The following is a 15,206-nucleotide window of genomic DNA, read 5'->3' on the forward strand; positions in this document are numbered from 1 at the left end:
TGAAATTCCGAGATTGTAACCGAGACATCGGGTAACTTTCTGCTACACTTGTGCGTCGCAGTGTCTTCAGACTAGTCCAGGACGTCCGGTTGTGGTACCGAAACAAGTCGTAATTCTCAGCCATTATAAACCGTCATTGTGAAACGAGCAGGAAAACCATGATGCGGATGAAAAGTGTGAAACCCTTGAGAGGTTGTAACCGTTTCACACGTCGGGAGGTTACGGCCAACATCAGCTGTATCTTGAAAAAGAAAGAAACAGTGACGAATGCAGATGCCGCGCCTGTGCAGTCTTCTCTTCCCATCTCCTCTCGCGTCTTCGAGGTACAAAAATAGCACCCAGAGGATGAATGATTGCTCGTAGACAGTCTGTCTCCACGGACACGGTCACGGACGATCTTATCGATCCCTGGGCTTTTTTCTGCCTCTTCACTTGGGCTTTTACTTCCTCGTGTACACGAAAAAAGTCTCCGTGTTTGAGCTTGTCGGATGCTCTTTAATGTTCGTGTCGATTAATCACCTTACTTGGTTTTCTCTTTCGAACGCTTTAGAATGATGTAGTCTGATGTGGTCGGTGAGGTTCTTTGAGTCGCCACAAAGACGTGGAGCATTATCAGCGGTAACTTCCTCTTTTTTCTTCTCGTTACATCATGAGAAAATGATTATCGTCAAAATGGAGAAATGCAAAATGACTTACCACACATATCGGAAGGAAGAGTCCGACTAAGTAGAGCATCGTACTGGTGACAGTAGACTCGCCGAAGGGATACTTTAACGACTCGTCGCTGCAGAAGAATCCCCGCTCGAACGGTTTGCCATAAAGATAAAACATCAGGACGCACATTGCCACTGAAAGCAGAAAAAATATGTCCCTTATATTTAACGATCCAAGCGTGTCTTCCATCGTGCTAATTAGTTAAATGATCCAGATTAATCCTCTTGATCCGGTAATAAGCTCCCTGCAATTGTTTCATGTTCATTAATGACTCTGGATACATGAGAACGATTGCAGAGCAGTTTAAATTCTCAGTTGCTACACTGTTAAACACGTCAGTCTAAATACGACAGTCAGGACTTTACGGTGTTTGGGTAGCCAGCGTTCGGCGCTTGGCCCCATCGGAAATGAACTGCAGGAAACCGTTTCTCTACGACAAAAGTTATTTTTGATCGGGTTCCAGTAACTAGCGTAATAATCTCCGCGGCAGCGGCTTAGCTAAACCATAAAGAGATGAAACTACACAACTGACTACACACGCGTCAGCAATTTATTCAATGTGCCTCTGGGTTTTCCTCTTACCCACCACATTTGCTCTCGTTTCCGGTTTGACGTTACATAAATAGTTCAATCATGGACTCAATGAAGAAAAAAAAAAACCGTACAATTCACGGAAGTTTCCGGAGATGCGTATCCCATATGTTTATACGTATTTTTCGTTACAGTATAACAAGTTATCGAGTGTTTCAAAACCTGACATCACTTTTCAAATCCCGTAAGTGTTACCAAATCCAAAGATTTGACATTCTCTCCGTTGCCGCAGTGAACTCTTCACTTTTTGCCGATACGTAAAAGGTACTCAAAGAAGCTGTATAGGTGTAGTGGTATACATATATCATAGACGTCATCTTACTCGACAGAAAAGTGTAACGTGGAAAAAGTAGGAAGGAGAAAATGGAATCGGGATCTATGACCTATCCGTGCACGTATGCGTATCTAGTGAAAAATAAGACCAAAGTTTTGTGTACAAAAAAACTTGGGTAAGCTGCAGTTCTTGTCAATGTACTTCATTACACTTTATCGCGGCCATGGTTCCCGCCACATACAACTGCGGCCTATCGTTCAGCTGCGGCATACAGGGTGTCTTTATACTCCCCACAATACATCCTCCGACAATGTAAGTGCGCATCGTAGAAGCAGGAAATCGTGTATGCGTGTCACTCTTGTAAACCCTTTCCCAAACCTTTGAAGAATCTTACTTATCGCCAATTTTTCATATCCGATGAACAAATCGAAGATGCGTCTGATAAAGTGCTCCGAGGCAGTCGTGATCCGCAAGGCTTTGAGTGGATTCTTTCAGGCTTACAACTTTCACCGTCCCGTTTAAACCACTGCATACCGGGCTAATTTAAATATAGCCAGTACGTTCGTTCGAAATGGTCTGCCTAAATCGTGTTTCGCGCCGGAAGTTGCGGATCCGTGGAATTCTCTTCTTCTTACAATTCTTTTTTCTCCTGAAGTTTTTACTCCTTCTTTTGTCATTTTTCACTCTTAAATACCGCGGTGCACGTATAATATGACCGTAAATTTTTTTTAACCATGATCTGCAACATCCAGCAAGTTCTTCTAACGCTGTAACGTTTCCTGCGCGCTATATAATTCGACCATCTTTTTCTCTCAGGGCCTTTTTTTGCGTCTGCATCGTCACGGCTGTGGCAGCCCGAAAATCTTTTCAAACCGTAAGTAAGAACGATCGTTAGTTACGATAAACTTGTAGCTATTTATACGGACGTTAAACGCTGCACAGATCGTTCAGTGTCCACGGCATGCAATAATACGCTGCAATTGAAGTATCGTAGCTACAATCGATCGAATTATATCCACAAGAAGGAATGTACGAAGTAGATGAAAAAAGTATGTATAAATAATAAACATATCGGTCTCTGTGTAGACCAAATGGTATTTCACTTCATTATCGTCTTGGTGCATGGTGCACCGCGATTTAGATACTCCGAGTGACTCGGTTCGGATGGGGAAAATCATTTGATACGAACGATTAACGATAACCGCCGACACAACATGGACTGTTCACTGTCGGTGCGTAGCTTTTCACTTCTGTTATACTGTCAGAGTTTCGATGTTTTGAAAAGGAATTCGTCTGAAAGAAGAGGAACAATTCTTCAAGCCACTTGATAGTCGTCGTTAGAGAAGAGACGAATTCACCTTCTGGTCTCATACAAAGAGAGACTGTAATATCGCCACGATCTTGTGTCTCGAGTAGCTATGGAATCGCATGGTGATGATACTATAAAAGAGAGTGGTAAATTGAAAGAAAAGGTGAGAATCGGGTAAACGCACATCGCGTGTCATCCGGGGGCGCCATTTGGAGAAGCTGAATGAAAAGCTGTACAGAATGGTATAATGCCAAGCCGACAAACCCAATTCTTCGATCGTACAACAAGAAATTACGTATCGCCTTGTTCCCTCTGGCTCTCAGAGCCGGCTTACGCCTGACACGCAGTTTTAAATTAACATACAGAAGCTTTTAGATTATCATTCTTATGCTAATCCAACAACGACACACGACACTCGGAAGTAGAGAACAGAGAGAAGAAGTTTGAAGGGTTACGATACCGGCCCTGCCTGACAAGTGGCTGTGAGAACTTGAGTATTTTGAATATGAATAAGACTCGTGGAATAAGACGTAAAGGAATTGGGCTCTGCTAACTTAGCGCTGCTTCCGCGGTACCTCAATGGAATTATAAACCGTTATACTTCTACTAATACAAGTTTCTGCCGGTCAAGTCCTCATCGCCTTTTCTTTTTGTCTCTAAAATACCCTGAACCATGCAAAGAACTCATGTCGTCGAAGTACAGATCCCGCGGAACAAGTCGGACATCGTCCATTAGTCGTGCAGCAGTTTTTACATGGGCTTCGGGCACTTGAAGACGAGGAAAAAAAGCAGTATTTCAACGAATAGAAAGAACAAAGACGAGAAGGAGAGAAGAGAGACAGAGAAAAAGAGAAGGAGAAGAAACCATTGTTATCACGACGTCACTCTTCCGTAAGATCCAATCTCTGTCCACAAGACGAAACCATCTTCCTAATTCCTCAGGAATATCGTCGTTTCGTTGTTCCGACGAATGTTAATTTACTCAATCTCCGTCCCATCACGATGAAGTGGAAAAGGAATAGAAGCTAGACGGAATGATCCATGACATTAGGGATCAGGTTAGTATGCCGATGACGGAAATTTTACTCTTTCTCATCGTGCGAGCGTGGATTACTTACAACCGCGTGGAGTACGGTATTCAAATACGGATTGTCCTCACGCACCGCACTTTTAACCGCCCACTTTGTGCCCATGTATAGGTATCTTATGTATTCACCGGCTATCGGAGTGCAGCAGCACTGTTTTAAATCGGTAAAGAGAACGTGGCTTGAACAGGCGTGAACAGGCCGTGAAATGAGTCGAAAAGCATGCAGGTATGTATGTAGCAGACGAGTTGAGCGTAGAAAAAAAAAACGATGAGAAATGAGTGGTGAATTGATATCACGGAAAGACGTCTTCACTGTTTCAACCGCGGTGAGGAGGCATCACATCCGCGTTATTAACCAACTGTGCATAGCTAATTGGAGGAGGAGTTAATTCAATTTATATACACTATCTGCGGTTTGTTAATCGCCAGGAAGACCGTGAAGATCAACGCTGTGCATGTAACGCGATTAGCTGTGAATTCATTTTCTCGCCTGAAGTCCGCAGGTTAACGGTGTTACAAAATGTTTACTGTTGAAGGAATTTTGTTCCGAACATGGATTCGTTACGACATTTTAGAGATGCTGGTGAAGTAAAAGCGGTGATATTGAACTGCTTCATAATTTCTATTCCGACAAAAAGGATATGATCTGTATAATATTTGGTCATTGGTTACCAGAAATTGGATTGTCAAAGTGTAAAGGTTTTCACAGAATCAGGGGAAAACCTGAATATCAAAAAGAAGCAACTGGGTACAAACCAGGAAAAAGTGGGGTAAAACCAGAGTTTCTCAATTGACGTCAGTAAACATGTTTGTCTCGAGAACGATTCCATTGTATACCAGATAATGCTGGGGAAAATGTTGGAGAAATTTTCATAACTTAGTCTGCGAATTTCACTACCATGCCGCCTGTCACAGATCATTCGAACGCTAGGTGATGATGCATTTCAAAAGCGTACAAGTCTGAACTGCTGGAAGTAGCAATCAACAGAACCCTCGATCTTGATAATTGTCATAGTCGTCGTTTTCTCACGTACGCACATCCCGGCGATGAAAACGTTTCGAAAATTGAAATGCATTTTTCAACAGTTCCCGAAGAGATTAACTGCAGTCTAAAAATTGTGGAGTGTCAAGATTGGTTACAGAGTCCTTCTTGAGAGTGCTTCAATTCACAAGAGCTTAACTCGTTCATTCAAAAGTGTTTAGACGCACAAAGAAGTCGATTGGTGCCAAGGCGCGCCCTTGTGAAAATACCCACGTAGGATCCACATCTATTTGAGGTCAACCTGCACCGAAGACGTTCAATGGTCTCAGGACTTTGGTGAAAGAGGAGTTTGAACCGTTGCTGACCAGATCTGGAAGCTCGTAACTCAACGATACAAACAAATCTAGATATCAACAGTTGAAATTAGTCATCGATAGACGAAGGAAAGAAGTCACCATTCGATCACGGTAATCAGAATGGCCGTTCATCGTCATTGAACGTTTATTATTATACGTGTACACGTTCTGGTTACGCCACTTTCGTTACAGGCAATGCATTACCAGGTCGCGTGCGGCGTGCAGTGCAGCCTGTTAAGTACCGCAGCCGTTGAGTGGTTAGAAAATTAAATAAACATCTCGCGTTCTACAGGATTTATGAGCATTATAAGAGTCAGTCGCGGTGGTGGGAGTCGATGATAATCAGAGAAGGGTTGGAGGCGTCCAACTAGCTGAAATTGAGGTTTCTTTTATTTAGCTTATACTCAATTTTCTCTTCTCCTCTTACAGACTTCCTTCTCTTTGCACGTACAGCGTTGTATTATCGCGCACACACTCTCACACATTGATGCTCTCATTCTCGCGTGAAAAAAAAAATAGTTCATTCGAAACAGATATGAATTAAAAATGTTCGGGATAAGGCCGCGTTTTTGTGTATAGGGGTTTTTGACCCTCGGGAACTCAGAAATGAAGTCGGGAACGAAGTCGGATTAACAAATTAAGAAAAAAGAAATTATACTTATCGACGCTATTTGGGGAATTGTTGTAAAATAATTTATTGTTTTAATTTGTTAATAAGATTCCGTTTCTCACATATGAGGACATGATTCGACGAAGAATTTTCCGCTCTACACGATGTTCAAGTCATTTTTGATCTATCGACAACTATTTTTCGGGAAAATGTAAAAAAAAAAAAAAAACGTCAAATTTTTCTGTTTTCTCAAAACGCCGGCTATGCAGCTCAAAAATGACTTCAGATTTCAGTTCCTGCAGGTCGAAAACTCCTATAAACGACGAAAATGCAGCTATATCCCAAATATTTTTAATTCACATCTGTTTTAACTGGAATCGAAAAAAAAACCAGCTCTTCAATCTTGAAATATAATTTTTTTTACATTGTAAACAGGCATAATATATACATGCACCACGGTGCAAAGAGCCGTTTACCTGCCCCCCTACAGTTTTTTTTTTTTTTTTTTTTTACTTCTTAAATATTTTTACTACGCTTCGGATAGCTCGATGATTTATTAACCATATTACTAGCTCTAACGAAATTTTCGTTTTTATTTTAGCACGTAGTTGGTCGGTCGAAATCGTATATTTGCATTGGTCCAGTACAGGCCATGCTTTATATATATATATATATATATATAGTCCGAAGAAGTGAATACATATCTCAAGAATAACATTGTCGTACAACAGTTTGTTAAAATATTTGAGTAAATTTTAACCCTACGTCCTCACTGTGTACACTTTAGGGCTAAGCGGAAATTTCCATCTTCCATAACTGTTTAAATTTTAGATTTTGTTTCAAAGAATCACCGAAAGATTTCGATCCAAAACCTATTGGAATATGAAATAGATATATTTTTCCGTATTCAATAATTTTTTCGATATTTTTTTACGCAGTATTCCTTGTAAAATAACACCCGAGCAATAGAGTGTCCACAGTGGGAACCGTATATCAAAAAGAAAAAAAAAGTTCCCTGATTTTTATGACACGTAATTCGACGATAGATACGATTTTGGTATTATAAATAGCGTGTAACAATAATGTAATCTGTGTAAAATATTTAATAGGTACTGTTTATAATCTTATTTTTTTTTTGTTTCGTTCGCGATAAAATTGATCAAATTAAATTCTAAAGCACGTTTTAAATGTAACGATCATTTCGTAATTTTTTATTTAATTAATACAGCCGCCCTGGATATTCACCTCAGACTACCGCGGATCATGCATGGATTTCGATGAAATTTTTTGAAATCCCTTCGAAATCGAGTTAGAATCAGAGTTTACCACTTGAGAAAATCTGATTTTTATTCATTGTTCTTTTTTATTCGTCAAATATTTTCGATTCTGAAAAAAGCAGGTGTTCTCAGGTGGTAAAATTTACTTGTAATTGCATTGCAAAGTGATTCCAACTAGTTTCATTCAATTACTTTTGGGGATCCACGTATTCCGAGATTTCGACGTTATATCGTCTAGCTCTAGCCTCGACTAATTATAGGTTCGACATATTTCTGCTGCGATAACACTAAAGCCTGACGTATAATCCTAAATCCATAAACGTTCGACCCCAAGATAGAAAACCTATTTGTTATTGTTTCTTTAATGTATAATCCGCAACAGCGCAGACGGTGTTGACAGCATCAGTGTGTGTATAATATTTGATAATCAATAATTCGTCTCTCAGTTTGTTTAGAATATAAATAACCGCGACAGAAAAGTAAGGAAGATGAAGGGAAAAAAAAAGGAACGAAAAAAAAAAACACCGTTCTCAGAATCAAAGCAAGAATAACGAGAAAAATCATCGATACTAATTCTAAGAAATTCACGTGCGATTTTCCCCGTATCAAAGATGATAATAACCTTCTCTTGTTTTTTTTTTTTTTCTACTCTTTGTTACGAAACTTATTTTGTCTCGTTGAGTCTATTAGTCATGTTTCAAATACGGACTCGCTGCTCAGACTACTATTATATATATATATATATATATATATATATATATATATATATATATATATATATATATATATATATATATATATATATATATATATATATATATATATATATATATATATATATATATATACACATATATGTACACATAGCGTAGGTGCTAAAATTTGCTGCAGCGAGACTAAAAGAGAGAGAGAGATATAGAGAGAGAGAGAGAGATGGAGGAGAGCTCCGTGACTTCAGACAGCGTGACTCCGGTATCCGCGTATTTAATTAAACACGCATACGTATATTATATGTATATATATATATATATTTAACACATCGTAAATGTGTATATATATATATATAGCTGTATATATTATAGATGTATATATATATATATATATAATGTATAATGCAAACACTCCGGGCACGGATGAGAATTTAAAGAGCAGCTGCTGAGAGGTCAGGGATGATCTAAGTCAGCCGGCAGGCGTCAGAATCGAACGCCACAAATCCGCCACGTCAGGCCTGTTACGTCATTTGCGATTGAATTTATTATTTTATAGGAACACATAACTGTACTGTAACCGTGCGACTGCTAGTGACGTCATGACCACGTTTCTGCATCATTGCTTACATATCTCCCGTCCACGCGTATAGGAAGAATATTGTCCCCCCCCCCCCCTCCCCCCCCCTTTTTTTTTTCTTTCCAAATTTTCACACCTCGAGACGTAACTTGAGATCCTCGCCGTGTACTGCGATTTTCACGAAGTTAGGAAGAGAGCAGATACGAGAATATTATAGCTGTAATCGAGAAATATCCCTTCAAAAGAACAAAGTACGAAAGAGAATTATTCATTAAACCGATATTTGATATCGTCTAACTAACGTCGTCTAACTAGCATCGTCTAACTGACATCGTCTAACTAGCATCGTCTAACTAGCATCGTCTAACTGACATCGTCTAACTAGCATCGTCTAACTAGCATCGTCTAACTGACATCGTCTAACTAATATCGTCTGTATATAATCAATACAATTGAGATTTTCTTGCGGCGGGGGTGATAAACAGCCTAAACCTTATTCCATCATTCGACTTTTTCTCAGTATAATATCTAAAGTCGTCGAACAAATTTTAATTCAACTCGACGAGAGCTACAGAAGACCAATATATATATATATATATATATATATATATATATATATTAAATAATAGAAAATAAATTTAGCCGATTATAGAGATTGGATCAATCGAGAACTAATTAACCCTAACGATATTTATACCGATTATTATACCGTTTCAATACCGAGTACGTTCTTTCGATAACGTCGGTTAACTTACGGGACACTCGTTATTAGATAAGTAGCCGAAAGCCCATATCGATCAAATCGTCGATGGATATAAATTTCAAGCTGCTTTTAAGACCGAACGGTGTGCGGCAGAGGCCTGATCGATCGTGGAAGAATAGCTTCGAGTATATAACTCAGGTATAATTGGTACTCCGCACGACCAATATTTGTCCCTTATCTAACTGTGCTGCAGGGTCCGTAACCTCTGTGTTTAGAACGTCATAAAATACCGGCTTTCGAAACTAGAGAAACGAATATATGGCCCATTCTCGAGGGGCGAGGGTTCCATACGCACCCTTATAACGTATAAGTCAACAAGCCGAGAGCCACACTTCAACTTATATGTATATGTATAAACAGCCAGTCGGGGTTTTAGGCCTGAAATTTTCAAGTGGGCAAGTCTAAATATCCCAGATTATTATCACGGCGAAATTGAACGATCGTCACGGTAAAAACTCTCTTTCAAGGCAATTCCCACAGATTAGGGATAAATAAGAATGGGAGAAATAACTTCGAGATTTGAATGACGCGATAATTTTTTTAGTCGAATTAATTTAAATTCATTCGTGTAATAGAACCTGATTTTTTCTAACTCACACAAATTTTTTTAATTCAATTTAATTCGTCAATTTCATTCAAGTTCAAGCGAGTATCAAAAAATTTAAATTCGTTCTTTTGTGTTTCCTGTTAATTGAAATTTCAATTTGATTTTTGTTGTCTCTGTAAGAAGACAATTCTGGCACGAGTTGAAACTAATTCAAATCAACTCGACTTAATCTTTCACAATTCAGTTATTTCTCACTTAATTCTCATTATTTCAGTTAATCTTCAATAATTCAGTTAATTCTCATTAACTCAGAATGCTGCTGAGGCATCAATTCAGTGAGTCATTTAACCCTAGAGTTATGAATACGTTGGATTTGGTGAAGTTGAATTAACGAAACATTGAAAGTACAACAGTGAGATATGGAAATTATCATAACAACGTTACTGTGATACTATATAATTAAGAACTTCTAAACATTAAAGTATCAGTTTTTCTATTCTTCTTTTAGTTTAAATATGTAATTTACCGTTTCACACTGATATTTTCACCTGAATTTCTGCACGGATTAAAAAAAAAAAAACTTCAATCAACTCGATGATCTGTATACGTATGTACGTTTATTTAAAGTGTGATGAATATATATATATATATATATATATATATATATATGTATACACGTACAATGTATACATGTATACACGACTGTTTAACGCGATGTTATAAGATCAAACGGCGTGCCGCCCACCCGCATAGAATACACCGTGTGAAGACGGGTGAAGAACGGTGATATTGTTAGGATTCGTACCGTTGTTACAATTCTGCTTCCAGATAAGATAATAATAATTGAGCCATTGATGTCTTTTTTTTTTTTTTTGTTTCGGCACATTCGAATATATTCATCAACTTCAAAATGAAACCTGTCTAGAAATGTTCTAGGTGAAAAATAAAAGGTTTTAGAAATTTTCTCGGAATTTTCGGACCGTTTAAACAATGCTCCGGTTGATCCATAAAATTGCGTTATAAATAAAAATAAAAATAAAAAAGAAAAAAAACAAATCGGCCCATCATGAGTCCGGCCTTGAAATGTTTGAAAAAAAAAAAAACAATGTCCTTATCAAAATTACTCTCAGTATTTGGAAATAATTAACCAGTTGAACAAAAAAAATCAGAGTACTGTTTCAGAATTTGTTGTAATAGAAGAAAATTTTTTTTTTGTTTTGAAGATAATTAAAAATGGTGAGGGTCAAACGTTTGTAGGGTTCGCATGGAATTCCCCATATAATTAGACACTTGAGACTAGTTGTGTAATACCAGAGCCCTAAAACTGTGGCGAGAGTGAGAGAGAGTCGAGTCGAGACGGAATCGTGGTAACGGTTTGACACTTTTACGGGGCAGTCAGCATTAATAGCAAGCGGTAAACACGAAAGAGACTGTAATATAAACTGAGAAAAAAATTATGGTATGGTAAGCAATCTGCAACGTCGCCTTCCACTTTCTTAAAACGAATTCACAGTTCGGCCGATCCAAAACATCCCATTTTTTCAAAGCTCTTACGGTCTAGACGGCGTTTTTGATAACTCCTTCGGACCGTCTATACGGAGAAATATTTTTCGAATTTCATAACGAGGGAAAAGTCAGGTAAATATCTGAAAAACTCGCGCGCGAGTGATGGAGGAAAATTATTTATTCGAATACGATTAAATTTTTGAGATACACAAATCAAGTGAATTTTGTAAACAATTCTCTTTCGTTATTCCCGAAATTTTGTACATCACATTTTTACAAAAAAGTAAAAAAGAAATAAAACGATCGACAATTTTGTGCACAGAAATTACCAAATTTTTTAATACGTACGGTATTTAATGAACCATTTGATTTCTCGGGTTATTTATATTTCACTTTAATACTTAACGCTCGACCAATGAATTTAGAAAAGAAAAAAGGGAACTTTAGTAATTCACTGTCGATATAAACATGTTTAAGACTCGGAGAAATTAATTATCGAACGATTTAATTAGCGTCCGAGTAAATTCCGGAACAACAGTAACACGTTTTGTAGTAGTGTTTAAATTTCCCATTCAACGCGTCGTTTTTTCTCCTTTGTATTCACCTGCAGCATTTCAACATCCGGTTCTCGACTCGACTGCGCTACGGATCGTGTAAACGCATTTTTAAGAGCAGCGGCTTGTTTGTTATACGAATCGAGAATACGATTTAGAAAAAAAGCGCCTCGCGTGCAGGTTACAATGCGTGAAAGAATTGTAACCGGAAACTTTCGACAGACCCGATAAATGTCCCCACAGGAAAGAGGCTTTTTCTTATTTGTAACGGTAATCTTTGAACAAATTACAAGCTTCTGCTGCTGCTACTATGCACCCGATTTGGATTAGCTGCATATCTTATACTCTTCGTTAAGTGGGAATAAAGTAGGACGAAAGTCTGAATAAAGTGTAAAAAAATTAAAGAAACTCGTTATTCAAGACAGAATATATCGCGTCTAGTGCATAGAGTTAATAGTAATTAGTGTTCAGATTTTAAAAAATGAGGAGAAGATAGCTCGGTATCTAAAAACGATGTATCGGAATCGCTCTTGTCGCGTAATTTAGGTCAATAAAAGATAGTGGACTTGGGTTATTTTCACCGATTATAAACGGAATTATTTTTTAGAATTCAAGATTTTCAAGGAGGGTGACAAAATGGTAAAAATTCAGAAACAATACGCGTGTAATTTTTTTTTTAAACTGGGTATAAAAATCGAAAACAAATACAAATAGCTTCGAATTTATAAAAAAAAAAAATAAAAAATCTATGGTAGATTCGTTTGATTTTACTCCACGACGTTTCATTTCGTTCGGAATACTGCAATTTTCAAAAATCACTGAAACCGAGACTGAAACGTTGTAAAATCGAATATTTAACGACGCAAAGACGATGAAAAAAAAGAAAAAAAAATACTCGTTACAGTAAATTGCTAGAAAATAGTCTCCTGAATAAAATGAGCCATATACCGAGTAAAGCGAAGTCGAACAAATTGACAGAATCTTTCATAATTCCGGTGTTTAAAATTTTTTTTTTCTTACTTACTTTGCTTAATTTAATACTATAATTAGTTTAAAGAATTTCTGTAATTCAATTGCTATTCACAGTATTTGTCCAACATTGCCATGGACGTGATAAATTATTATTGTTATTATAATAATTACTATTATTATTATTCATAGAAACGCGATGCAACATTGATTGTTCGTTATCACCGTGCAACGAAAAGGCCACGTGCATGAAATTCTTTCTCCATACTTGCATAATAGGGCGATGACTACAAATAGGTACAACAATAGCCAACTTTGTCTGGCACGGGGTTTGTACAGATCCAAGATCCAAGATGGAGCGTTATTACAATAACAGGGGAGGAGCAAAGGAGAATAAGAATTATACGAACAAGAAACAAGAGGGGAACATCGAGTAAGCACAGAGCGCCGCCTTGTCTAGCCGAAATAGTGAAGTTGCTGGTGAGAATCTTACTCTAGTTTACACGTTACGTTCAGATTATGGCGCGATTTTGTTGCCATTCACGTCTTATCTGCTGTTTCTCCCAGCTGTTTTATTAAGAGGACGTTACGGTAACTCTTTACCGACCGAGTGAAATTTATCACTTATGTTGACAATCGCAAAAAATTTAGTGCCGATAGCGGCTTTCGTTAGAAAAGAAACATTCGAAAAATTTTTGGTGCTTCGTGCGAGAATAACGCCAGGAAATTTATACCTTTTTTTTTTTTTCTTTTATTTTGCGTAAGTGAAAACACGTGATATTTCACTCGGTCGGTAAAGACGGACTGTGGCATCCTCTTAATGATACAATATTGTACAATATCGATGAATATACGTATAATGTGGCACAATCGTCGCTTTGTTTTATTTTTTACGCATCTACTTTGTTAATCTTCGCATTATGTTGTTCGCTGTACATCTTTCTCCGTTTTCTTCTAATTTTATTCTTCTTCTTTTCACCTTCCGCGTACGTCGACCCCCCGTTTCGCACTTCGTACTTCCCCGCAAGTTCCAAGTTTTGTTGCCCTGTGACCACGGATCGCGTTCGTAAGTCAGCCGCCGATATGACGCGGCTCGCTAATTGTTACTGCCATCGGTAGAGAATATGCCCGAGTTACACAATGAAATCAATCATTATAATAGTTAAAGTGGTCGTTATTTCCTAATCTCAATTATGATTAAACCAAAAGACAAAACAAAAGACGATTCATCTAACAACAGAAAATTTCAATACAGCCAATTGAATATTGACTGTATCCACCTTATCGCTCGGCTTGCATCTTATCTGCTTTGGAATAAGTGATTTTCTTTTCTTTTCTCTTCTTTTCTCTTCGCTTATCAGGCTTGTACACAAATTTATTACCTTTGTTCAGATTAAATGTTTCACAGAAGTATCAAAGAATTCGGGGACGGTACCTCGACTTTTTTTTTCCAGATTTTTGTACGATGTAACAGCGTGCGATACGTACCGGGTCAATCTCTTGAAACTTGAAAATCAACCGCGCATGCGCCAAATAATTCAATCTCATTGGTCGGCGAAATCTTCCCGCAGCGATATTCTTGTCTGCGATGCAGGCGAGCCAACGTACGCAAAATGTCTACGTTTGAATTTTCAAAGAGCGTAAGCATTAAATTCCGACCGTTCTTTGAAGAATCAACTTTCCGACCCGATAACAAATGCTTCCCGAACCTTTCCGAGTCACTACCTCAATTATTTGATATTCTAACCTCGAAAATTCGTATCAACTACGTCGCCGGCAGAAACAGTTTGACAGCTGAAACTCGGGTTGGCCAGCCTGCGCGAACAGCTGATAAAACTCGCGCATGCGCGGTTAATTTTCAAGTCTCAAGAGATTGTCCCCGGTATGTAAAAAGCAAATACGTAAACTAGAGTTTTTGTGAGTTTGATGAAAAATGTTAAATTAATTCGATGACAGAGCTCTAAATCTAATCCACTCTGGATAGGCATGAATTTTTCTCCTACAAAAACATATTCAATGATCTGATACATATTTACGTAAAAATGACGAATGTTGATTGGTTAAACAACTGAGACCGGGCAGAATCAAATGAAATTTGAAAAAGTTGAATGATCTCAAGTTACAATCAAGATATTATGCAGACATGTAATAGTTCAGTGAATCTGCATGAAAAAAATGATTTTGTTCGATTGCAGTTGAAACGCATCCTGGAAAAAATTTATATTTAAAAAATTTTTGACAGGCCATTCGGGCTAGACTTTTTGATTTGTTTAAAATCACGCGTATTTTCTTCTTCCTAGCTAATTAAACGTTTAGTATCATCGACAAACAAACAGTTAATTTAGGTTATAGAATAAATATCTGAGGCGAGTGTGATAAT

General features: G+C 37.7%; 2 protein-coding genes across 8 annotated transcripts in view; one reads left to right on the plus strand and one right to left on the minus strand.

Annotated features, from left to right (window-relative positions):
* LOC124219593 (E3 ubiquitin-protein ligase COP1-like) overlaps positions 1 to 15,206 on the plus strand; it is a 62,405-nt gene that overhangs the window by 14,806 nt on the left and 32,393 nt on the right. The window contains exon 2 of one of the 5 annotated variants that reach the window (XM_046627340.2): positions 13,106 to 13,306. The exons of 3 other annotated variants lie outside the window; for them this stretch is intronic. The gene's annotated coding sequence lies outside the window, so the exon portion shown is untranslated. The remainder of the gene's footprint in view (positions 1 to 13,105; positions 13,307 to 15,206) is intronic. One more of the 5 variants, XM_046627341.2, reaches the window with a different exon arrangement.
* Positions 1 to 15,206, minus strand: part of wun (wunen) — a 34,486-nt gene that overhangs the window by 13,526 nt on the left and 5,754 nt on the right. For all 3 annotated transcript variants that reach the window (XM_046627365.2, XM_046627368.2, XM_046627366.2), the window contains exon 2: positions 697 to 848. In XM_046627365.2, coding sequence (XP_046483321.1) covers positions 697 to 848 — 152 coding nt within the window. The remainder of the gene's footprint in view (positions 1 to 696; positions 849 to 15,206) is intronic.

Source organism: Neodiprion pinetum, chromosome 5 (genome assembly GCF_021155775.2).
Source record: "Neodiprion pinetum isolate iyNeoPine1 chromosome 5, iyNeoPine1.2, whole genome shotgun sequence".
In the NCBI taxonomy this organism is placed as follows: domain Eukaryota; kingdom Metazoa; phylum Arthropoda; class Insecta; order Hymenoptera; family Diprionidae; genus Neodiprion; species Neodiprion pinetum.